At 41.0% G+C, this 26,602-nt stretch overlaps 1 protein-coding gene across 17 annotated transcripts in view; it reads right to left on the bottom strand.

Annotated features, from left to right (window-relative positions):
• The window catches only part of CCDC141 (coiled-coil domain containing 141), a 207,869-nt gene that overhangs the window by 42,739 nt on the left and 138,528 nt on the right, over positions 1 to 26,602 (bottom strand). For 12 of the 17 annotated variants that reach the window (XR_003096405.1, XR_003096404.1, XM_025216529.1 and 9 more), the window contains 9 exons: positions 22,218 to 22,359; positions 19,499 to 19,618; positions 14,883 to 15,074; positions 12,509 to 12,685; positions 9,832 to 10,011; positions 8,158 to 8,283; positions 6,682 to 6,870; positions 6,196 to 6,375; positions 1,208 to 1,357 (listed from right to left, as the gene is read on the bottom strand). Coding sequence is in view for 15 of the 17 variants with exons in the window: in XM_025216529.1 (XP_025072314.1) it covers positions 1,208 to 1,357; positions 6,196 to 6,375; positions 6,682 to 6,870; positions 8,158 to 8,283; positions 9,832 to 10,011; positions 12,509 to 12,685; positions 14,883 to 15,074; positions 19,499 to 19,618; positions 22,218 to 22,359 (1,456 nt within the window). In the remaining 2 variants the exon portion in view is untranslated. The remainder of the gene's footprint in view (positions 1 to 1,207; positions 1,358 to 6,195; positions 6,376 to 6,681; positions 6,871 to 8,157; positions 8,284 to 9,831; positions 10,012 to 12,508; positions 12,686 to 14,882; positions 15,075 to 19,498; positions 19,619 to 22,217; positions 22,360 to 26,602) is intronic. The other 5 variants (XM_025216527.1, XM_025216525.1, XM_025216528.1 and 2 more) reach the window with 5 other exon arrangements.

The following is a 26,602-nucleotide window of genomic DNA, read 5'->3' as shown; positions in this document are numbered from 1 at the left end:
AGCAGTCATTCCAATTCAAAATATTTATGTTCGAAATATTTAGTTTTTCAGCAATTGACTTCTACTCCATTGCACTAGTTGCTGCTTAAACATACATCCAAATGAAGGACCTTGTCCCAAAGCTCATATGCTCTTAAGCTGGGTGCTCAGAACTGAAAATATCACAGCAGTATTTAAAGTGACATATGTATTGTTTTTAAAGCTATGAATTAACTGTGACCTACCACATAAATTTACTGTGTTGACTTAAAGAAAAGTGACCTAAAAAGGAAGACTAAAATGTACATTTTATTTTTTATAACATAGAATAAAACTTTAAATATTTCTGTTAAATATAAAAGATGGAAGTTATATTCAATATCCAAGACCTGTCTACCCTGAAAGATCCTATGGTGACTGGAGAATTGGTAAGATTACGGCTCTTTGTAAGATAGACTGCAAGACTTAAAGCAAAGGGACCTTATTCACACCGTTAAACCACCCCTTTATTTATTATTTATATTGGTTTGATTTTCTGTTTAACTTCTGTGCCAAATGAACATTTAGCTGAAAGGATTCTCTATTAAGGTGTAAAACCTCTTACAGTTTCAAATGTTCACAACACACATCTGAGGGCTCCAGAATTCCTTTAGGAAAACCAGGGGACCAGATTTGATATTCTGATTTCTAAAGTAAAAACTTACTAAATATTTTTTAGCAAAACCCTTTCTAGCCAACTTAGACTTCAGACAAAGCAAAAACCATATATAATGTCATTTAAAAATTAATTTGCACATCGCATTTGAACTCCTAACTATAATAAACTAAAAATTATTTTTGACAACATTGCAGCTATGTGACACAAAGTATGACTTTTCTTTGAAGATTTTCTTTAGATACCTACAAACCCATGTAACTGAACTGAACCAGATTTAGATAAAAGCTATGTTGAAGCTTCAGAACCAGAAAAGTGTAGCTGCTCCATTTCCACCTCTCTTTTTTGTGAAAAGCACATTACTGTCAGTTCAAGTCTTGATGTAGACTTGAACTAGAGAGACATAAGACTGTATATTTTTACTACTGGTAAGTGGATCAAGGACTGCTGCTGAGATGAAAATCATCATCACTACATTTGTGTGAGGCATCTCTATGGACTAACAACTAGTAACATATATTATAGCACACAACAACTTTTAGAAATTTAATCTGTTTTTCCCCCCTATCAAACCTCATTTATCTCTTCTTTAGTTGTGCAGTACTGGAAGTTGTGTGACAGCTCCTCTTCATATTTATCTGCTTTGGTGCTCCAGTTAATACTGTCATTCTCAAGTGTAGCCAGCTCCTGCTGTAGGTTCTTTACAGAAACATTAAGGCAGCACTAAAATGAAAGCAAGCAAGACAAACAAAGAAAAGGAAATTAATTTTGAGCTTCATTTATGTCCTATACAATATTGCCAACGTATAACTTCTAAGATACTGCATATTGTTTAAAATATGTAATACTCCATGCCTTATCATAGGTTTAATCAATTTAAAATACAATTTTCTCTAAGAAAGAATGTTTATTTGATCACAGGTAAAAGTAACCATTAGAACTGGATTAAGGCATTACCCCTAATTTATAATCAGGGGATACATATAGCTGCTACACTACAGGAACTGTCAGGAGAAGGAACTATGGCTCAGGGCCCTTCTAGACATTCAGGTAAAACTAAGACAGGATCCAATGCACAATCCACAGAATTGTGCCTCCTGCAATGCCACATGTCCATGGCAAGAGGCAAGATTGTGGGTTCCAGCATTTACCTTCACACCTTATCACACCTATCATACCTTATTGCTGGTGTACGGGGAGCCAAGGATCAGAATCCCAGACTTCCGCTGCCCCAACTCCCACTGCTGTGAGCCCCACAGCTGACAAAACTTCCATCTGTAGCAGTGCCCCATGGGCTGCTGTGGATGGGATTCCCACCAGCTGACAAGTCTCCCACCCATGGCAGCCCAAAGGATGGTGCTATGGCCAGCAGACCTCACAGTGCATGGTGCACCCCTGCAGTGTGGAGTCTCTATCAACTGACAGTCAGGTGATGGGGCTCCTAGTCATGGGGGCATAGCTATGCTACACATGCAAATAGGAGGGGCAGTCAGCCAAATCCAACCAATCACGTAGGTTCTTAACCTGTGTACAGGACCTTTACCTAATTCAGGAGGTATATGGTCCCACTAGGGGGAATGCCTTACTGGACCTGGTGTTGGCCACAGGGGATGACCTTGTAGGTGAGCTGATCCGTGGTCACTTTGGGGACAGTGACCATTAATTAATAGAATTCACCATATGGTGTAAGGTGGGTAAGATACCTAGTAGGGTGGAAGTGCTTGACTTTAGGAAGGCTAACTTCAGGGTGTTCAGGAGTTTAGTCAATGACACACTGCAGGATAGGAGTATTGGAGAGATGGGAGTCCAGGAAGGGTGGTCATTCCTAAAGGAAAAGGCCCTTAGGGCGCAGAGGGAAACTACAACTTTGTGAGGGAAAGGGGGCAAAACGGCCAAAAACCTCCTTGGCTAAACAGAGAAATCCGGGGAAGCCTAAGGGCAAAAAAAGAGGCATATAGGCAGTGAAAGCAGGGGGAAGCTACCAAGGAGGAGTATACCTACTTGGCCCACACTTGCAGGGAGGCAGTTAGAAGGGCCAAAGCAACCATGGAGCTGAGGCTCGCAATGAAAATTAAAGACAACAAAATGTCATTTTTTAGGTATGTAGGGACTAAAAGAAAGGCGCACGGCAGCATAGGACCCCAATGAATAAATAGGAGCAGTTAGTGATAGACAGGGGGGACAAAGCTGAGCTCTTCAATGTTTGCCTCAGCGTTTCTGAATAAGGGTCAAGACAAGTCCCCAAATGGGTTCTTAGATGGGCATCAGAGGGACACCAGTCCACCAACTATTGATGTTGACTTGGTACAGAGTCACTTGAACGGACTGGATGTGTTTAAGTCAGCAGACCCAGATGAGCTGCATCCCAGGGTACTGGAGGAAATGGCCGGTGTCATAGCAGAACCACTGACACAGATGCTTGAGCACTTATGGTGTGTAGGTCAGGTCCCGGAGGATTGGAAAAGGGCCAGTGTAGTCCCTATTTTCAAGCAGGGGAGGAAGGTGGATCTGAGTAATTATAGGCCAGTTAGTCTCACCTCTATCCTTGGAAAAGTCTTTGAAAAAACTATTAAGGATCATATTTGTGGGAATCTGGTGGGAAAAATAATGTAGCAGGGCCACCAGCATGGGTTCATAGGAGGTAGATCATGCCTGACTAATCTTGTCTCTTTTTATGACCAGGTCGCAAAATGCTTAGATGCAGAAGTAGAGGTGGATGTCATTTTCTTGGACTTCAGGAAGGCCTTTGATATGGTATCTCACTCCATTCTCATAAATAAATTAAGAGGCTGTGACTTAGATGTTTACACAGTCTGGTGGGTGGCAACCTGGCTTGGGCTTTGCACCCAGAGAGTGGTGGTGGACAGGTAGGTATCAACCTGGAAGGATGTGGGCAGTGGGGTCCCACAGGGCTCAGTCCTTGGACCTGTACTCTTCAATGTCTTCATCAGCGACTTGGATGTGGGCGTGAGGTGTACTCTGTCTAAGTTTGTGGATGACACAAAATTGTAGGGTGAAGTGAATGCACCAGAGGGTAGGGAATGATTGCAGGTGGACCTGGAGAGGTTGGAAGAGTGGGCTGAACACAATAGAATGCTGTTCAACAAGGACAAATGCAGAGTGCTGCACCTAGGGCATAAAAATATCCAGCACATCTACTGGCTGGGGAATGACCCTCTCAGCAGTACAGAAGTGGAAAGGGGTCTCAGAGTCATAGTGGATTCCAAGATGAACATGAGTCGTCAGTGTGACAAAATCATCAGCAAAGCTAATCACACTTTATCATTCAATAGCAGATACATGACAAATAGAACCAAAGAGGTGATACTTCCCCTCTAAGCAGCATTAGTCAGACCACAGCTGGAGTACTGCATCCAGTTTTGGGCGCTGTACTTTAAAAAGGATGTGGATAACATAAAGAGGGTCCAGAGAAGGGACACTCGTATGGTTAAGGGTTTGTAGGCCAAGCCCTGTAAGAAGAGACTGAGGGACCTGGACTTCTTCAGCCTCCGAAAGAGAAGGCTGAGAGGTGATCTTGTGGCCGCCTACAAAATCATCAGGGGAGGCAGTAAGGAATTGGAGATGCTCTGTTCATTAGGGCACCTCTTGGGGTAACAAGGAACAATGGTCACAAACTGACAGAGAGCAGATTTAGACTGGACATCAGGAAGAACTTCTTCGTTCCCTTGTGCCCTTTACAATTTCTTCATCCTGGGCAATGAATGTGTTACTGGCCCCTGCCATAGGAGATTACTTCCTCACCTCTTCTGCATCCCCCTCCCCTCTAGGTGCATCTACACGTGATGTTATGTTGCTATAGTAGTGATTTAGCAGCATGCTCCCCATTATAGTGAGCTGCTATGGTGAAGTACTTGCTAAAAATAACCATGCACTATGCACACGGCACAGTATGGGCAGTTACTGTGCTGTGCTTTAGTACTAGAGCGTGGTGCATTAACAATGTCTCCATAGGGCAACATGTAGGCACACCCTCTAGGTAGAGGAGTGGTCTTCCTATATAGACTAGTCTCCTGGGGTGTATGTAGATGAAATGGAGACCCCAAATTGAAGCGGTGGGTTTTAAAAAACACCGCTTCAATTTAGGGTTGATTAAATCCCCGTGTCATGCACACACCCTGCTGACTTACCTACCTCTCCAGCAGGGAGGGGGTGGCAAGCTGCTGGTGGGTGGAGCGGTTCCTGGGCTGTAGGGGGATGGGGATTGGTGCTTCTCTCTGTGGCAACCATGCCCCGCCTCCCCCCAGGTGGCACCTGTCCGCAGGCACCAGACCCGGGTGGTCCCGGGGGGCACTGCAGCCATGGAGGGAAGCACAGGTCCCCGCATAGCTCAGGCAGGCACCGCGCACTGTGGTCGGGGGGGCGGGGGGGGCGTGGGGGGGGGGGGGGGGGGATTGGGGATCAGGCTCATCGCTTTTCTTGGGTGGAGACTGCCTTTCCAGGTTGCTGCAGGGCTTCCTGTGGAGCCCCTGACCTGCATGGAGCCCGGTGCTTCACTCCATGGCTGTAGGGGCAGCAAACTAAAACTCCTCAAAGGAGTTTTAGTTTGCTGTGCCCCAAGTCATTTAAGGCGCATTACGCCGCCGAATTTCCTACAGCGACTAGATTAATGAGCAATATGCCGCCGAGGCGTGCAAACACTGACACCATTAAAATGGTACAAAAGCATTTAGGCCCACTTTAAAGTGTCATGCACACATGGCTCTCATTTCATCTACACATGACCCGTAGTCTCATTCACAGACTAATGAGGCAGACAGCCAGTGCTAGGAAGCAAAGGAGCGCTTTATACTCCCTTTCCTCTCCTGCAAATGTATACAGGATAAATGACATGCTTGTCCTGAATAAATAATTCTGTCCTAAAATTATCCCTGCTATGGTACAAATCAGATTCTGGGGGAAGCCCAGACTCTACTAGTAAGATTACACTTTTATTATACTTTCCCTTGTATGCTTACCACCATTTGATTTATAAAAAATGTATGTGCAATGCAACCTGAAAAAAGCATTAGGAGTCTAAAACCTATGTGCAACTGTCAGGAAACCAGCTAGTAGGACCTGACTTTTACAAAGAGTGTTAGGGAGGAAAAGGTAGCCTTTTCCCTTTGGTGCTCATGTTTCTGTATTTTTCCTCCTATTTGGACTCAGTTTTCTCATTTTCAAAATATGGTTCCATTAACAAAAGATCTAATTTTAAACTAATAGCAAAGTTGCAGATAAAATAAATGTGTATTTCCAGTGCCACAATAGTTTATAATGTTAATATGACCCATCAACAATATATGTCAACATTGTTTTCGTGTGATGAGCAACAAAATCTGCAGACTGATCAGATTTAATAAAGTAAACAAAAGTGTGAAAAGACAACCATTTTGCTTACTGTTTTTTTCTGCCTTCCTTTAGATTGTAGTTTTTTTAATACTTTACTGTGTTGTATGCACATCACAGATGTTAGTTGGATATGCTCTTTGAATTCAGGATATGATGAAGTTTAGATATACAAATGTATCCCAAATTTTAAAGATCATTCTGATGTTACTTACAGGTTTCTGTACTGCAGATAAGATATCCACTCCCAGGGTAAGTGCCAGCTTGTACAGATGTCTGATATGTGTATGTTTCTCCAGAGTATTAGTAAGGTGGAGCTTAACTTGATGTGCATCACCAGGGACTTCATTTGTTTCAGGAATCTCAAGTTCTCCTGATTTTATGAGACAGTCCATCTGGAAAATTAGCAAGTATTTGAGATAATTCCTTAAATGAAATGATACCCTTCCATTTTTCACCATCATATGTTAATATAAACCACATAGGGATGAGTCTGAAGCACAGAATTTGGATTTAGGTCCAGACTATGAACTCCTCTAATTTTAGAGGGTTTAAGATCCAGTGTTTTAGTTTATGTCCATAAGTAGATATATGTCATTAGTCTGTGGCAAAAGAAAGATGATAGGTAGTACCAAAAATGGACAAATGATGAATTCTGGGAGGAAGAAAGTTATATTTATGGTAAAGATTATTATACTCACTTTTTCTTTAACATGATGGAATTTGACTGTCTTGTTCAAAATGTCATCATATTCTGTCATCATGTCCTTTATCTTTTGATGAAGATGAATAAGTTCACTTACTTTCTCAGAATTTTCTTGCCCAGGAACTCCTTTTAGGCTCAGCAGTTCTGATAATTTCACCATGTATTCAACCTCAGCACTCAGTTGCTAAAAAAAACCCCAGACACTCAAGTTAACTTAGATTTACAGGAACTATCTTACATTTAATAAAATACAAACGTACATAAGGGATGGGCAGGCTGATTTGGAAAAGCAAGTAAGTGCCACTATGTGATGCTCACCTTATCTTTGAACTGAGACATTTTGGCATGAACCAAAATCTCAAATCCATGAAATCCTATAGTTTGGAAAGCTTTGGCTCGGATCCGGACTTTGAGTGGAGGACATTCTAGCAGTTTGTTTCCCATATTCTCATGTTTTTAGGTATGTTGGGATTATAATGGATTCACAAATTTGAGGGAACTAAATACAATGGAAAAGGATCTTGTTGTGGTATTTACATTCCTTTCTCAGTTTCAGTCAGATATTATTGGATACAAGCTAATTCTCAGGTGAATGCCATCTTGGATCTGGATGATTTCTAGGTTTAGAGGGGATCAATAGAGGCACTGTACCAGGATTCAACTTCTGGTGGCTGGAAGGCAGGACAATTTAGGAATTAAGTCTGCAGTGAATGAATGAAGAGAATAGGACATACAGAGATTGGGCGCACACCTTGCTGGGGTTATTTGACTCCAGCAGTCTTTCCTGCCCAGAGCAAGGGGGCTGGACCGAATAATCTCATCCAGTCCCTTCCAGACTTAAACTTCTGTGAATCTGTGCATCTGGAATCAGGTATACAATACAGAGAAGGCAAGAAACTCACTAAAGCACCCCAGTCTCTGATCAGCTATACAGCTCCTATGTACAGAGCTAGGCAGTTTTTTCTGTTCTTGCACACTAGGCTAGCCTTTCTTCTGTACAGTCAGCCTTTCCTTGTGCAGATAGTATCGTATGAGACATTTTGAGTTTAGACTACACAGAAAGCAGTGGCAGTGTGTGTGCCCATTCACACAACTCCACATACAGCATAAAATAGAAGGTCATGAATTTGCAGACATAAACAGTGTGTGCAGTCCAACTGAAGTCAACATAAGCAATAAGCCTGTATGATCAAAGCCTTTTTCTCCTTGAATCCCATAAATGTAATAGTGTTGGAGTATTGTTGTAGACATGATGATTTAGAAAGTGTACAAGAGGCAAGGATTTATTATGTTATCTTTTAGTGGACCAGGTATATATTTCGGAGAGCTATTGGACAAACTTTTGGGCATCAAGTGCCTTTCCTCAGGTCTAAGAAATGTTTGTCCAGCATCTCAGCCAACTGCATAGTTGATGCAATAAGAGAAATCACAAAAAATCCTTCCCTCCCATAAACACAATCCATTTTCTCACCTGAAACTCTGGTTTCATTTGGTTAATTTTTTTTTGTAGATCCAAAAGAATGTGAAGGTTACTTCCAAGGTCGACAGTTGTGGCTGGTTTGAGTGCCTCTTGAAGAATTTTTGAACTGTGGGTAGTCTAAAGGATACAAAGAAACAACAATCAAATATGTTTATCTGCTTTAATTACATTTTGAATTAAAAGCTAGTATTTCACAAGTACATTTTAAGAAATATGAGTTCCATCACTGGGATCCCATAAAATGATATTGTATTTATCAAATAAATAGGGTTATTCACATTGAACTTTCACCTGTCTTATTTGCTTAAATCCTCTGCTCTTTAAAAAGGTCACAGAAAGTTATAAAGCAGGAATAGATGTCTTTTTCAGTGATTCTCAGCCAGGTTGCCATGAGATCCTTATAAGAGTTCTTCAGTGGTGTTGTTCAATATTAGCACTTGTACGTGTGCAAACACCTATACATGATTCCCAAGATAAACCCAGAGATTTCAAATAGGAATCCATAGTATCAAAAACATTCTGACCTGTTGTGGTCTGAGTTCTTTGCAACAGAAGTATCACTCTATTTTCTTTTCTGTAGTCAAAAATCAAGTGAAAGCTAAGAGCTGGCATTTTGGAGGAGTGTTTAATGAGATATGTCTTGATTCTAACATCTATATGTCAGGGTATGTCCAACTGCACAATGCAATGCAGTTGGTTGAAATTATTTGGTATCAACAAAATATTGAAAAATTTCTTAAAGCACTACCAAGAAATGATATGAGGAATATTGAAGAGATGAAGTATAGAGTTATGCCAACCACAGGACAATCTTTCTCTCTCACATGATCTATTATTAGTTGAAGAGAAAACTAATAAATTATTATTATTATTCAGACTAATAATAATGCAGAAATGTTTAGCACTAGGCCTGTGTGAAGCAGCTAATATTCGCTTTGGATTTGGATTTGGCCAATTCGGGGAACAGTGATTTGATTCGTTGATTTAAATAAGCGTCCCAAATCGCTTTGGGCAAATCTGATTCGGAGATTCAGCTGCTGCCGAATCTCTGAATCAGCCAGGCCCATCCCCGCCAGCCTGACAATGGCTGCCTCACCCACCCCAGCTCCCAGCACTTGTTAAAAAAAAAAAGCCCCAACTTTAAGAAAAAAACCCCCCAAAACACAAAAAAACCCTGCCAGTGGGGGGCAATCTCTATGTCCCCCCATTGCCCCATGCCATGTGAGGGGCTCTGCAGGAGCCCCCCAAGGCCACTGCAGGAGCGGTGAGTCCCAGGGCTTTTCTCATTTTTTTTAATTCTTAAAAGACCAGAGGCCTGGAAGGACAGCCATGGAGGAGCTGGGGCGGCTGGGGCAGCCAGGCAGGGGGGGCTGGGGGAGCAGGCAGGGGATGGGGGCTGGCAGGGATCCCCCATGGTCCCCTCTCCCAGCTCCCCTTTCCCTGCCCCTAGTGCTTACCAGCTCAGAGTTGGCTGTAGCTCCCTGCTGCAGCCACTGGGGACTGTCGAAATCATCAAAGCTCTCCGAATCTTTTCTGAAGATTCAGAGAGTTTTGAATCTATTCATCCCACTGAATTGGGCTGAACTGCCTCTGAATTGAATCACCACCCAAAGCTTCACACAGCCCTATTTAGCACCACTCTTTCATCAATCACGTTTCACTTACTTTTTTAAACTGCTCTTTAAGTTTCCAGCTCTGTTGTTTGATGGACTTAACTTGATTTATTTGAAGCTTCCAGGTTGTCCAAATTTCTGTCAGGTCTTCCTTTACTTTATTCAGATTATCAAGAGCCTCTTTAGTTACTCCCACAACATTGCCTGACTTTAATATGAGGTTCTCATTTACCTGATAAATAAAATATTAATGTAACTTCTATTTTTTCAGAATAATTCTGCCCCTTCTCCCACCCCTCACTTGCAACATTTTTACAAGAGTACCCAAAAAACCCAAAACAACACCCCCCCCCCCCCCCCCCCAAAAAAAAGATTAGGAGTTTTTCATCAATAAAGTTTCACAGAAACTTTTAAGCATTTTATATTAGCAAGTGACTAAATAAGCAGAAACAATCCAGAAAGCACACAACCCAGGTGTCCCACCTCTAAGCTGAGTGCTTTTTCTATTAAGTTATAGTCATGATCCCTTGTGCTCATTCTTTTCCTCTTGTATTCTTGGTTTTGGAGTGACCCAGATTCAAAAGGAGGAGTAAAGGGTGCAACTATTCTATGGTTATGCCATAATGCCTGATGATTAGGGCACTCACTTGGGAAGTAGGGGATATGGGTTTAACTGTCCTTAGGCTGAAGAGCCCTCAGGGTTCCCACTTTGCAGGTGGGTATTTTTAGCCCTATACAATAGTTTTTATATGAAAAGTACACAGCGGATCAACCACTATCAACACCAGGTATGTTCTGAATGAATATTTCTGTGGCTGCTGTGCTTTGTATCGAAGTCATTGCTGTAGATGTGTTATTTGTGCTTATATCTGGATTATATTAGAGTTTATGTGGGTGCTGGGTGTCCAGCTTGCTCAAACTGGTTTGCTTCTCAGCATATGTGGACAGCAAGGGACAGACATTCAAAAAGCCTAAACCTGAATTGATTCGATCTTTGCAGGTTAGTCTAACCTGGCTAGGCTAAATCAGTTTTGTAACCAGACAGACATCCCAGAAATGCAGGCACGTGCTTGCAGTGGCTCAGGCTAGAAGCTGGGGGGTGCTAGAACAGCTCTCCCTTCCTTGCATAGTTTTGAGCTCATGGGGGTGTGGCCAGGCTCTGGCAGGAGCTCTGATTCACCCAGCATGGAATTGATAACAGTATTTATCATCCAATTAAGAAAACAACAGAGGAACATTACTAGCACTTATTGATTCTACCTGTTGATTCAGCACAGACTGTAGCCAGCATGTGGTATGCTAGCTAATACACAGACACCTCCTCAGCAAGGCAGAGGGGAGGGGGGAATTCCTGATTAGCAGGGAGTGGTGAGGGGAGGGTGGAACCAGCCCGCAGTCTCTGGAGCTCCAGCCAGGGAGCAGAGGGGAAGGACCAACCCTGCTGTGGAGCAGAGAGCCCTGCCCAGCCCAGAGAGCATGCCAGGATGCTGCGGGTGTCTGGGTTACTTTAAACCAACAAGGGGTCTGGGACAGACATTGCATAAACTGGTTTGAGCCAAATCAGTTAAGTCTGATACTACATTCAACCAGGTTTATCTCAAACCAGTTTCAGCCATTCTCAAACTGGTTTATCTGCACTGAACATCTGTTCTGTTACAGGTTTAAACCAGTTTCTGATCATTTAAATTGGTTTCTATGTAATGTCTGTCCCTAGCCCAAAGTTTACATGCATAGGAAACTTTGCAGTCTGGCATATAGGCAACTGATTAATTTTGTGGTTGCTGGAGGAGGAGGATTTTGGATTACTTTTTGCAATGTAGGGGCTTAAAGTCCACCTAAGGTAGGTGCCTAATTTACCAGCTCAGATTTTCCCCTTGGAACAAAGACCTGAATCAATACTGTGCTGTTTGCCTTGGGGTGTCATGACATTATGATAAAGCTAAAGAAGACTTCCTTGTTGGAATGATTTTCTAATGGCAAATACAGTTTCTACAATATCAAAATGTCTGTCCAGATTTCTTGATCCAATTAAATATTTTATTTTGGGCCACTTTAACCTGAATCTAGATACATTTTTTTAATTGACCTAAGATATTTCATTTTCAGTCAGTTAAAAAAAATAGCATGCATCTATTTTTTGTATCCTATGAACCAAGCTCAGTGGAAAACCACTTTATCTAAGTAGACACACAGTTTAGTGAACCTGGTCTGCATGGAAGCTTTTCTCAGGTCATATGGGACAATGAAAGGGCAACAAAAAACTACAAAGTAATGTGTTAGGGAACGCAGTTTAACATTTACCAGACTTGAAAGGAAGCTTTCCAGATCAGTTCAACAAAATGAAATTAATGCATTCCATTTTGAGAATGTCAAAATGTTTTCTTTTATTTTTAAAGTTAAAATGAAATGTTTTCAGTTTTCCAAATAAATTTTTGGGGAATTTCCATTGTCCAAATTTTGTTTTTAATTCAAATTGTGTCCCATTACATCACTAAAACTAACGATGACATTGCCATTTGCTGAATTAATTTATTTCTAATACTGTTCTGTTTTTTCCATCTTGACAAACACTAGAAATGCCATGCCTTGGACAGGCTGCTTGAGATGTGATCAGAATCCAGAGTTTTAATCTTAATTTGTCACTGGTTATTGTAGTATAGTGTCTAATTGAAGGTATTATTGTGAGTTCAACAAATAATCCTGGCTAAGGTGATAACTTCATTTCTCACCATATTTACTAAATTAAGGAAACCATGACCCATATTCTCAGTGGAAAGAATCTTCTTTACAACCGTCTGCCATTGAGTTTCAGCTGTCTCCATTACAGTCTTGTTTTCCATTTCATTGTCTGTGTGTAGAGCATCAGATTTAAAGAATTCCTTCAGTCTTTCAGCATCATCATTTACCTATGGAAATACACAAGAGTCAGTTTAAATGCCTCAAACTGCAAAAAGTAAATTACTGAAATCCAGATACAGTGGTAGATTGGAGTAAAACAGTAATAAATCTCTTCCATGTTTTAAATACACCTTCCTCTCCAAAACCTGAACTATAATAAAACAAGCAGAAGTGGGTTAAATAACCTTGAAACCTATTTGGACTGCTGGGGAATAGGTTAGGGACTGAGGGTGGAAGTTATGCAGCACACAGCAATACATTTTTAAATTGTTAACAATTTCTTCAATTTCTCTGAGATCTTATTACATTATATCAATATTATAATGCACTTTGCAGCATTTAATGTGAAGTACCTCAAATCAGCATTTGTCAAACAGAACACCACAAATTATAGACATAAAAAATTAAAAGAAGTCAAACATTAGGACATAGACAATTAGATGTGATCTAGTTTTCAAGCTGTCTTCAGTAGTAATAATAAATAACTGTGATAGCCAAATTTATCTAAAAGATTCATTTTAACCTTTGTTCTTACTTAGATTAAAACACACAAGAAAAATATTGGTTAATACTAGGGCTATGCGAAGCTTTGGGTGCTGATTTGATTCGGAGGAGTTTTGACCTCATTCAGTGGCTGAATCTCCAAATTCAGATTGAATCAGGGGACCAATTTAAAGATCTGAGTTGATTTGAAGCTCTCCAAATTGATTTGGAAAAGATTCAGAGAGCTTCAGCAATTCAGGCAGTCCCCCCTGGCTGCAGCAGGGAGCAGGACCTGGACTCCATGCTGGTAAGTGGGGGGAGGGGAGAGGAGGGGACCATGGGGGATCCCTGCCAGGCCCCATCCCCTGTCTGCTCCCCCAGTCTCCCTAAGCACCCCCCAACCCCTGCCCGCTCTCCCAGCCCTCCCCACCTGGTCCTAGCTCCTGGTTGTTTAAAAAAAAAGCCCCTACTCACTGGGTGCTGCCAGGCGGGGGGGCAATCCCTGCTGTCCCCCACTGCCCCATGCTGTGTGGGGGGCTCTGCCACAAGCTCCCCAATGCTTGCCTGTTCTCCCAGCCCCCACATGGTTGCCCCACCCCTCCAAGCTCTTGGCCCTTTAAAAAAAAAAGAAAGGCTGGGGGAGCGAGGGGGGGTTGGGGGGCTCATGGCAGAGCCCCGCCATGCAGTGTGGGGCAGCAGGGATCGCTCCGCACTGGGCAGAAGCTGGTGAGTCTGGGTTGTTTGTTTTTTTTAAAGGGCCAGGAGCTAGGGCAGGAGGGGCAGCCATGGGGCGGGGGTGCTGGGACAGCAGGCAGGGGTACAGGGGCTTGTGACAAAGTCCTCCCACATGGTGTGGGGCAGTGAAAGGCAGCGGGGATCGCCCCCCGCCTGGCAGCAGCTGGTGAGACATGGAAGCTGGGGTGGGGGGGCTGGGAGAGCAGGTAGGGGATGGGCCTGTGTGATCTGGAGATTCTGATTCGGCAGCAGCCAAATCTCTGAATCAGATTTGGTGGAATCGATGTGGGACAGTGATTCGAATTACCAAATCAAATCACTGTCCCCCTGAATCGGCCGAATCCGAAGCGAATACTAGCCGCTTCACATAGGCCTAGTTAATACTATTGAGGTAGTTAAACAAGCAAACAAAGCAAAAGAAATTCTATTATTGATTCACATTGATTAATAAAAGTGTTTTTAAAATTCAGGAATTGATTTTTGCCTTTCTTAGGGCTGGCTTACACTTGATATTGACACTCATTTAACTCAATTAATAGAAAAAACAGTTAGTTAAATTGGAATTGGCCTCTTAGGTGAACGCATTTATTATAACAATATAAAGAAGTTTGTGTCCATACTGAAACAAACTACATTGATGTGAACACTTTTGCATTGATATCCACTGCAGGGGTTGAACTGGTTTAATCATACTGGTTTCTCAACTGGTGTATTTAAAATAGTCTAATCACTGCACAGAGACTAGTCCTTAACTGCTATAAATTCTCTGATCTATTTTTCTATTGTATTCTATTCTATTCTAGTACTGAATCAAGCAAGGACTTCTTCTGAGGGAAATTAACTCCTTCAGAAAAGACTGCAGTGTAAGAAGGTCTATAAACCTGCCGTATCTTAGCAATTCTAGAGGCTGTTTTAAGCTAGACAAAAATCCCCATTTTCTTTTGAAGCTAAAGAATGAGGTCTGGGAAGTAAGGAGCTAATATATACCTCCTTGGCAGACTTTAAAAATGCCACATAAGCTTTTAGAATGTCTAGTTTTGAGCTGATATTTTTGCTAAGTGTTTTCAGTTCTTCATTTAGAAGTTCAGCTTTGTTAGAAAAAGTTGCCATCTCTTCAGGTTCAAATTCATCCCCTTCCTTAATGATTCTCACAGCTGCTTCCAGCTGATGTGATGTTTCCTACAATGGCATAAGCATAGAACACAGTTTAGCACACTGAAAAGGACTTGTGAAAAAAAATCACATCTCATGTTAATTTCCAACTGTGGCTCCTTCAGTTTACTTCACCCACCCAGACAGTGAAAGAACAACTCTAAATGTTCATCAGTTAACCACCATTCCATAGGAACATTTTAAAACCAAATACAAAGGTTGAATATCCCAATCACATCTAGTAATTTTAAATAGGAAAAACATAAGCTTGAATATTTAAAATAAGTGCATAGAAAGACAAGATTCTTTGGGTAGATGTGATATCTTTTATTAGACTAAATAAATAGTTGGAAAAATTGTTCTTTGCAAACTTTTGGGCACAAACACTCTTCTTCAGGCATAGGAAGAGTCTGTTGTTGTTTTGTGTGCTCTGCTGGGTAGAACAGAAGCCAATAAGCAAATTGCAGGTCTGTGAAAATGCAAATGCATGGCAGTGAGGTTCAGAGGGAATAGGAGACAATAGATGAGAGACAGGTTGGGGGGGAAGGGAGAAGAGGGGAATGCTGAACTGGTGATAGACTGTAGCTGGTAACTTGCAAACAGGTTACCTGGGATTATCAGATGGCAGGCAGGCTATGATGTGCCATAAATCCTATGCCTATATTTAGTCCATGATTTTTTGTATCCAGTAGATTTATGAAGTGAAATTTGTAGGCTCATCTATGAAAAGTGTTTTGTAAATTCCCTTTGAGGATTAGAACTGAGAGACTGGTTGTCTTGTAAGAAGTGTGAACCCCACAGGTAATTGGGTACTTTTGTCTTTGATAGCTTTGTAGTGTGTGTTCATTCTAGTATGCAGTTGCTGTTTGGTTTCTCCTACATATTTTCCATCAGGGCATTTGGTGCACTGGATGAGATATATTACATTTCTGGAGGTGCAGGCATAAGATCCAGGAATGGTGATGGTTGCATTGTGGGGTGTGGTTATTGTGAGAGTGGTGGAGATGTGTTGGCAGGCTTTACATTTCTTGTCCTTGCATGGTCTGGATACATTCAGTGTGCTATGGGCCATAGGAATTTTGCTTCCAGTGATGAATTTGGCGAGGTTTGGTGCTTGCTTAAAGGCTGGAATGAGTGGTTCTGGAAAGATCTTTTTAAGAATTGAGTCTTTTACTAGTATGGGTTGCAATTGTTTGAGGATTTTCCATATAGGTTCCAGGGAAGGATGGTATGTAATAACTAATGGTGTGCGATTCATGGGGATTTTCTTTTTGTACTGCAGCAATTCTTCACCTGGTATCCAGGTGGCTCTTTCAAAAGTACAATTCATCTCTCTGGATGCATGTCCTTGTTGGGTGAAAGCCCTTTTGAGAGTTGTGAGGTGACAATTGCGGGTATTCTTCTTGGTGCAAATTCGGTGGTATTGGAGGGCTTGGCTGTATATTATAGCTTTCTTGGTGTGTTTAGGGTGATTGCTGGTTCCATGTAGGGGAACAGAGTGCCCCTGCTGTGAGGCCCCACTCCCTGCCAAAGCTTGTTGGATGGGGTCGGGGGGTGGGGGGGCAGGATGGGGTTGCTGCAGGGCTGTGCAGCAGCTTGGCTGTCACTGACTCAGGTTAGTGCCAGTCAAGGGGATGGGGCCAGCCTGGCACTCAGGCTACAGCAGCCCTGTGCAATACTGCCTGGGATGGGGGTGCTCATACTTTAAGTTAACCCTTGATGGGATCTGGCACAGATGTTTGATAAAGCACTCTAACAGAAATGCTTTAGGTTAATTCATGTCCATCCAGGGTTAACTAAGAGCAGGATCCACCATTTTTAAAGCACTTTATGTGTTATGAATGGTTGGTCTGTTATAGCTGTAAAGTACTTTCTGTGCATTTAAAGCACATTAAGTGTAACGCCTATACCCACTCCAAGATAACAGATTCATTCAGAATCTCATGTGTGAGCTCTGCAGTTTTCACTCCAACTTCATGCAAGTATAATTCTTGTAGTTGTACCTATACTTTCAACCAGGCCTTAAAAAAAATCCGAGAATCCTTCCCTTAGATGTTGGGTTGATATTTTAAGGATCTTAGTGAATAAATGGCCCAAAAGGACATAAACAGCAACATTTTTGGTTTTCAACTGCACTTAAAAATAGTAATGAAAAAAATTCAGCCCTAGTTACAAGCCTAATGCTGCTGTAGTGAAATTTAGAAGAATTCAAGGTTTCTACTGAATGTCAGAAGTTTGGCAACCAGGATAAATAATTTCAAGAGACAACACAGAAGTTTTTGCTTTGGGTTTTTTCAAATTAGTTCCTGACCCCAACGTTTTCATCATTTTTTCACACTTTAAAAATGTTAACGTGATTTTATGGAATGATCACTAGGGGTGTGCAAAGCGGGCCCTATTCAATTCAGATTTGGATTCGGCCCAAATCAGGGACAGTGATTTGATTTGTTGAATCACTCCCTGATTTCATTCGGCCAAATCTGAATCTGAAGATTTGATGCTGATTCAGAGAATCAGCGATTTGGACATAAACAGAGCTTTAAATGTTTTTCCTATATAGCTTGAGGTACCAGCACAGCTTGTGAACACTGAGATGCTGGGGTGAATGGAGCATCCCACAGGAGCACAGGGGGGCCCTCCATGTGCTTGGCGGTGAACCTGGAAGTGGACTAGAAGTACTTCTGGTCCACTTCTGGGTCCACTGCGGAGCCCCTTGCGGTCCCCTGGCTTAGTGATTGGCTGTGGGTGGACCCTGGGTGCCCCTCCCAGACCCAGGAGGCATCAGCCACTGAGCTGGGGGGCCGCAGGGGGGGCTCCTGGTGGGCTCCCCACTGGACTTGGAAGTGGACCAGAGTACTTCTGGTTCATTTCTGGGGCTGCTGCCAAGTGCACTGAGGAGCCCCTGTGCTTCTGTGGGACACTTCATGCACCCCAGCATCACAGCACTCACAAACCGCCTGCTACCTAGAGGTATGTAGAAAAAACATTTAAAGCTGTCTATATCCGAATCGCCAAGTCTTTCCCAATCTCTCCAAATCAATTCAGAGGGTTCCAATTCAATTCAGAGAGATTAAAGGGTCCTATGATTTGATTTGGATTCAGAGATTTGGCCACTGAATCAGGCCAAATCTCCACCAAATCAAATCAGGGACCATAGCTTCGCACAGCCCTAATGATCATCCTATATATCTAAAGTCATCAATCAAAACTGTATATGTTAGGAGGGCATAAGAATACAACATAAGAAAAGAGCTTATATGCATCTACTTCTGGTTCCAGAGACCTAACCCAGCTTTAAATACTTCAGTCAATCTCTTGGATTCATACAGCATGACATACTTATCTTTGATAATCAGCCAAGAGTGCAAATTATATATCATGTGAAATTCCACAGGAGGAATGGTAAGGTGACTATGATCTGCAGTCTAAGCAGCTCACATTGGTTTAAAAAAAATTCACAACAGGCAAAAGAAATTTCCAAGTCAGAATAGTGTCACACAAGTGAGGAAGAAATGTCAGCAAAAATGACCACGTGCTCTTTTGCTACAAATAATGGGCAAGCTGCTATTAATTTTGCATTCTTGCTGAGTGATCTTCAGAGTTACTTGTAGGTAAACTATGTTTTCAGTGCTACTGCCCAAATGAAATTGATAGATTATATAACTGATTACAAGAAAGCAACAAGAAAAGGAACTCTAAAAAAGTAATGAAGTTCTAAGAGCAGTGCTTAGAGTGGGAGTAGCTTCAAATAGAATATGCACAGCTGCGCTGTCAAAGGGCTTCCCAGGCATGTAATATGCACCCATATTAACATTTCCACAGGCTAAGGGAAGTATAAATTGGCTTTAATATACCTCTGTACCCTCCTGATCCTGTGGGTGCTCCTGGGGCTGGGAAAGGTCTATTGTGTAACTTGAATAGCCAAGTTACAAGAGTCTCCCTGGGATATGCCAATAGCAAGGCAGCCTTTTGGCTTTCTCCACTGTTTCTGCACCTCAGAAATGCTCCCCCATCCAGAGGTGAAACTTTTAAGCTATCAAGCCCTTTGTGTCCATATAAAGAAGCTGGAGCAGGACTGAGAATCTCATCCCAGGTACTGTTCATGTCTTTCAACACCACAAAACTCAATAAGTCATGTATGAGTACTCATACACATCAAAAGCATTGTGCTGTAGAGGTATTAAAATCATATGACAATGTTTGGACCCTGAAACAGGATAGGGTGATTTAAAAAAATGAAAAATAGACACACCAAAACTATAAGAACTACCTGCTTGCAATCTTCATTATGTTATTGTTGATGGACAAGTATTTTTAATAAATAGGCAGACTTATTTCCTTCCAAGTAAATGTGACAATCCTTCTCTAAACCTCTCAGCATTTGGAAATTCCTATAGTGTGCACTGTGTCTAAAAATACTTACATTAATACCAAATGAAAGGGTGTTTTACCTTAGCTTGATTAGCCAGCTCTAGGTGTTTGTTCAAAATTCTCTCTGATTCAGACAAACAAGACCCAGGATCCATACCAATGGTAAGTATAGGGCTGATTTTTTTAATTGACATTGATACCTTTAATTAAAAATATAATATAATCATTAATTTATATCATCAAGAGCTATGAAAACACAAATCTTCATAGTTTAGCTAAGTTTGGCAGATTTCAAATTTTGACAGATAATATCGGTTTATTTTTAATAATTTATTTTGATTTTTATGTATTTACATTTTCAGGCATGTGCGAAATTAGGGCTGTGGGGAGCAGACAATTTAACTGCCCATTGCGACAAATTTAACTACTGTAGGACTGCCACCAGTTGAGTAGCAAAGCTGCTATCAGTCCCAGTTCTGCTCGCCCATGACTCCCTTATCTTCTTTGTCACTTCCTCTTCCTTTGTTCCTAGTCCCCTGGGTTTGGTGGGAGTTGCAGTCTAAATTACAGTCAGCATGGTTCTGTAGGATTGTTCGCCCTGTTGTTAGACACTCCATCAGCCATCATTTTTCTTATGTCTCCTTTCTATACATTTTGATTATTAATGACGGAAGTATCTTTTCATTGGTCTGGGAGTGTGAGGTGAAATCAATGTTTATTAGCATTTACCAGTAAAAAACAAATCCTGTCACACCTACGTATAGCCAGGGGAGATATTTAGAAGTTGTCATGTAAGTATTGGGGTTTCTATTTTCTAATCCTTAATATAATGCAATGGAATTAAGAAATTTAGGGAATGCAAAAATTAAAATGAAAAATATCTAAGTTGCTTTTCTTTCTCTCCCTTGTAATTATTTCAGCATTTGTATCACAAAGGACAATTATTGTGTTTTAATCTAGAATTTATGACTTTGAAATCAGTGCTGCATTAAAAAAAAAGAAAGTATAGACAAATTTTTGTTTTAGAAAAAGAAAACTTTTTGGTTGGCACTTTTCTGCCAATCAAAATGTTTTATTTTATGCAGAGATGTATATATAACTTCCCTCAGTGACAATGGGAGTTAAATATATACAATAGGTCATGAAGAGCAGCTGTAGACAACTCCAGATATGATATACATAGCCATTAATAGCGATGCAAATTTACGAATACCATACATTTCAAGAAGAAATTTCAGACTGTGTGTGCACCAAATGAAACTCAATGCCAGCTGTATTTAGAACCAGATCCTTCAGCAGGCTGTGCATTACTGGAAGATTGCATAGGGAAGTGTTTTTTCTCCTTTTTTTTAAAGCAAGATGGGAACCCTGGTTCAAATTTTCCAAAAAAACCTAGCGGTGGGTGTCAGGAATGGAATATCCAAAAAGAAGACAACCAGGCTCAGGGGCCACATATGACATCATGGACCTAAGTCCATGTTTCATTGTGAAGAACAAAATTATTACATTTACAGAATTAACTTTATTTAGATTAACATGTTTTTATTGAAACTTGTTGCAAAAGACCAAGAGCAAGTAGCAGGGAATTTTTTGTTTTTTAGCTAATTAAACTGTATATTTTTATTTCATCCATTCTAATAGGTCTTGAAATCTCATTTATGGAAAATACATGCAAAGGGATCTATTGATTACAAATTGACTTCTTCCCTTTTGACTCAATATTTCCTTGTGAATATTCATCCTATTTCATGTGTATATATAGGATGTCAAATTACATATTTAATACTTATCATTATATATTATCTATTTTTTTTTATTTACGCCTTGTGATTTCTTTGCTGTGAACCTTGTTACAAAGATTATATTGCATTTGAGCTATAATGGGCATTCAGAGTCTCCTTTACAGACTATGTGCCTATTATACCTCAAATGCAACATTGTGGAGGTCAGTAGGAGTTGAGGGCACTCAGCAGGTTAGAGAGACTGTCAAGCATCTTGTAGAAACAGAACTTTAATGAATAAAATGAATTTTTATACCGAATGTGATGTACTCTGCTTTGGCAGCAGAGCAATCACATCAACCCTGCTGTGATTCACAGTTACTATTTCTATTGTTCCCTGAGTTTGCTGTACCACCTTTTCCATTTTCAACAAAATGCATTTAAAAAAAAAAGAGAGAGAGAGAGAGATAAATTATGCAGAAAACCTATATCAGTACCAGTCCTAATCATTTGTTTATCTCTGACAAGGCATGCTCATCCTCATACCACATTATGATTATTCATTTGTATGCACTGCTATCATGTTTTCAGTGAAATGGGTTCATTTCCGTAGCCGGAGTTTTAGGTTTACTGGCAATAGTCTAACTGAGGGTGGGCAACCAGGGCACAAGGCCCAGGCACCAATTTAGGTCAAAGAATAGAAGGGGGGAGGGGAGGGCACCAGGATGATAGCATCCAGACAGCCTGTGCTGTTGTAGCAGCAGCCCAAGCCCACAACACAGCAGAAGTAACAGGGGTCTCCACAATCAGGTAAGACTCATTTGACATCCCACCGTGGCTCTCTGGCATTCTGCCCAAAGCACTGAAATAGCTAGTTATGCCTCTATTTATGGGGCCCACTGCTGCACTCAGCACTTTACACATATTTGATATTCTTTACCAAAGAAATATATCATTATTGTTATTAACCCACACCCCCAGAACTCTAATATTTTGACAGCTTTACTTTAACAAATTAATATAGCTTGCAGGATAACATTAACAACAACAACAACAACAAAGGCATTCCATGATGTACCTTTTTTAGATAATCTTCTAGTGAGGCAGTTAACTGCTGTTTCTTTAAAGAAAATTCTGTGTAAGCAGGACACTGCCTGGTCAGTTGATCCACTCTTTTCTGAATGTATTCTATCATTTCCTGAATTCCAGGCAGCCAAGAACTAAATTGGAACAATACAGCTGTTAGGACTTCTCCAGGCTTGTGCAGCAGCCAAGATGACAGCAATTAAAAATAACATCGCTGTTTCAGATCAGAGGTGATTTAGCAACAACTTAAACACTCAAGCCTTAAAAAGTCATTATAAATATCAGTAATAAACAAAGCAAAACTGATAATGAGTAGGGCAGAAAGAGAGACTACATTTTCAATTTATAAATTAGCCTCAGGCACCAATTCCCTGGCTCACACTGAGAACTACCTTTTCCAGAAATAGTTTCAATGACTTCAGTTACCTGAGGAGTAAGGTAGTGTTCAGTGCAAGAAGGGGATCAGGCTGACTTTCCCAAAACTGAACAGAAGAAAGATAAATGAACTAAAAATATCTGGTAAGTCACAGAGGCTTAGATTTCTATTTTAAAAGGATATTCCTCCTCTGCCTCTCAAATTTTCTTCCAGTAGGTGCACAAAATGTCATCAACATTCCACCCATGCTTTAAATGTTTGTTTAAAGACACTGTTTGAACAGTAGTGGCAAGTGACAAAGTACTGACTTGCCCTATAATTTAAAACGTTTAAACATCAGGGTGCCAATTCACAATAAATGAATACTCGAGGCAGTTCTCTACAATTTGAAAAAAAGTTATCACATACAATTAAGTTTTGAAGATAGCATGTAAAAGAGATCAAACCTTCGTATTAATTAAGTATTGAAGCTTTCTCTAACTAAAAAAAAAAGATTTATATGACAAACACAGTTAAAATGTCATCTTTGTTAAAGTCCTCTAGTAGCTTTTTAATGTGCTTACCCTGATAAAGACACTTACACAGGGCCTGTTCCTATGCACACTGAAGTGCCAGCCTGGTGCATAGCACACCCCTTCCCAAACATTACTGTGGACTATATCAAGGTAATACTGATTACCTTGAATTAATATAAAATCCAAGATGGTAATAATAGCATTATTTAATAATAACATGTTTAGGTATTCTGCAAACTAATTTCCTGAAATCTTTTATTTTTTAATTTAATATTACATTTGTAAAATATTATTCCTCTATTCTAACATTCTTAAGAAGAGATGATCCTTTTAACAGTGTCTTCAAACACTACAGAGATTAGGATTATGCCTCTTGAAGATGATTACGTAGAGTTTAATAACATCTTGGAAACAGCTACAATTTTTATGCTATTAACACAGGTAACTAATTTATGATACAGTGAAATCAAATTTAGTCATCAGTACATGAGGGCAAGTCTACTGATAGGCAAAGGAGGCTGGCCAGAAAAATAATGAGGACAAACTCTCAGACTTGGTACAGACATTATACTTAACACACATTAAGCATGCAGAAAAGGCTTTAAAGCTAAACAGAACAGATGGCACTTAAAGCACAGGACCTGGTATTGGGGGGAGATAGCTCCTCTGTCACACGAACCTGGCCCAGCACCCCCTGAGACCCCAGCCAGCAAGCTGTGGGGGACCCTTGTGGTGGGGGGCTCCATTCGTCCCCCCTTCTCCCCAGCTGCTGCTGACAGTCATCTGCTGGTGGGGGAAGGCAGGGCTGGGGGGAGGGGCTGCTCCAGCAACCTCCTGGGAGGTGTGCAGGAGCACCCCACACTGCTGGCCTCAGCCAGTGCAGACAGGCACCAAACCCCTCTGCCACCAGATGGTGAATATCTGTTTGATTCATTCCCATTCTAACTGATAGCACTTTAAGTAAAGTGTGATAGTTAGATTGCTTCTGCCAGGGGCTTTTTGAATGTCTGTACTGATCCTTAGTGATTTCAGAATATCTGTGAATTAAAAGTATGCATTTTATATAGAAAACCTGTATCTTCTACATGCTTGAATGTACAAAAAGAGAAATTCACAAACGCTCAGCAGTTATATTATTTCTAGAGATATGCTCACTTGAAACAAAAACCTGATTTGGATTTTTTATCTATTTAAATATATAGTAGTAGTGAGATTATAATAAGGAACTGCTCAGTACAGTCTTTAACTATATCTCCATTTGTCTAGTGAACAAGGTTTTTCCCTTACTTTTTAATTTATTCTGACTAATTTCTAGTATACTAGGGAGATTTCTGTGCTAGAAGGTTTTCAGAGCTAGAACTATAAAGTTCCAGTTCTTCAGTCTTTAAGTCAGTGATATTCCTCAAGGAATAAAAGACTACTCAATGCAAGAGAGACAAAATTTAGCTGTTAAATGCTGTATAGGGCAAGACTTTTCTTGTATGTATATAAACTGCCTAGTACATTTTGGATACTCTACTATCACTACAAAAATCATGTGGATGTGACTATTTATTTCAATCTTAAATCTTTTCCTACTGTTCCCTGCCTTCACCCACATTAAATATAAATTTAACCCTTTTCAGTTATCAATACCTAGCCAGACTTTTGATATCGTATTTATGATCCAGATTTTGTTATCATTAGTCATGCTTAATAGTTTTTTAATTTGAGGAAAAATCCCATCAAAATTAATGCAGCACTTGTAGTACAATACACAATCACACTGAAATTTGTTTAGAACTGTCTCTAAGAATAAAAAAAAAAATATTCCTTACTGTGGCATCGGATATTCTGGCCTCCAGCATAATTAAAACGGGGTTGTCACACAAGAAGTGGAACAAGCAGTCACCCTACCTTTCCCCCTATCATAAATCATGATGAATCCTTCTGCAATAGTATGCTCATTATTCTTTGAGGAAGCTGCAAGCTGCTTTCCAATTCTAGAAACACTTCTACAGGCTGTCCAGATGGAACCAGAATCTCAGACGGTAAGTGCTTGACAGGTAGCTACCTATCTCATCAGCAAACTATACCTTATTAAAAATTTTATACCAAAGCAGTCATTTAAAATATGACTAAATTGCCTCAGTATCTATACCATACACAAAGTTCTAACATGAATTCCCAGGCTGTCCTTATATTCTGTGAAAATATTGTCTCTCTTTTTTCCCCCACTTACATTGGTTATTCCTTTATATTTCCTTCCCCAATAGATTTTAATTATTATTGTTTTGTGCTGCATAATTAAAGGATCTGAATCAGGAAATAACTTCCTTCTCATTCTCTTCTGGTCTTAATTTCATATGTATTCATTGAGAAAACATGGTTTACTAACATAACCTATTAAGTTTGTTTTACTTGTTATGTTAGGGCTGAAATTCAGGCCCTACTGACTTTCATGGTAGAACTCCCTGGCTTCAACAGTACTAGGATTATCTAAAATTAAATATAAATATATAAATAAATAAATAAATATATATAGTTTCATAGTAGGTAGGGTCGGAAGGGACTGGAGCAGATCAACAAGTCCGACCCCCTGCCCTGGGCAGGAAAGAATGCTGGGGTCAAATGACCCCGGCTAGGTGACTGCCTAGTCTCTTTTTGAAGACCCCCAGGGTAGGAGCAAGTGCCACTTCCCTGGGAAGTTGGTTCCAGATCCTAGCTGCCCTGACTGTGAAGTAGCGCCTCCTGATATCTAGCCTGAATCTACTCTTGGTCAACTTATGGTCGTTGTTCCTCATTACTCCCGGTAGTGCTCGGGGGAACAGGGACTCCCCCATAGCCTGCCGGGCCCCCTTGGCCAGTTTATAGACAACCACCAGATCCCCTCTCAGCCTTATTTTGTGGAGGCTGAACAGGTTCAGGTACTGTAGTCTCTGCTCGTAGGGCCTACGCTGCTGCCCCCTGATCATGTGAGTGGCCCTCCTCTGGCCCCTCTTGATGCTGTCCACGTCCCTCCTAAAGTGCGGTGCCCAGAACTGGATGCAGTACTCCAACTGCGGCCTGACCAGTGTCGCATAGAGGGGGAAGATCACCTCCTTGGACCTGCTCATGATGCATCTGTGGATGCATGACAAGGTGCGGTTAGCCTTCCTGACCACGTCCCCACATTGGTGGCCCATATTCATTTTGGAATCAATAGTGACACTAAGATCCTTTTCTGCCTGTGCTGACGAGAGGGGAGTTCCACAGCCTGTAGGTATACTGCTGGTTCTCCCTCCCTAGGTGCAGAACCTTGCACTTGTCAGTATTGAATCCCATCCTGTTCTCAGCCGCCCACCCCTGTAACCTGTCTAGATCTAGTTGCAGCCTGTCCCTCTCCTCCAGCATGCCCACTTCTCCCCACATGTTAGTGTCATCCACAAATTTGAACAAGGTGCTTTTCACCCCCTCGTCCAAGTCACTGATGAAGATGTTGAACAGTGCAGGCCCGAGGACCAAGCC

The sequence above is a fragment of the Alligator sinensis genome, unplaced genomic scaffold (genome assembly GCF_000455745.1).
Source record: "Alligator sinensis unplaced genomic scaffold, ASM45574v1 scaffold871_1, whole genome shotgun sequence".
Taxonomy (NCBI): Eukaryota; Metazoa; Chordata; order Crocodylia; family Alligatoridae; genus Alligator; species Alligator sinensis.
This window is presented reverse-complemented; position numbering and strand designations above follow the sequence as displayed.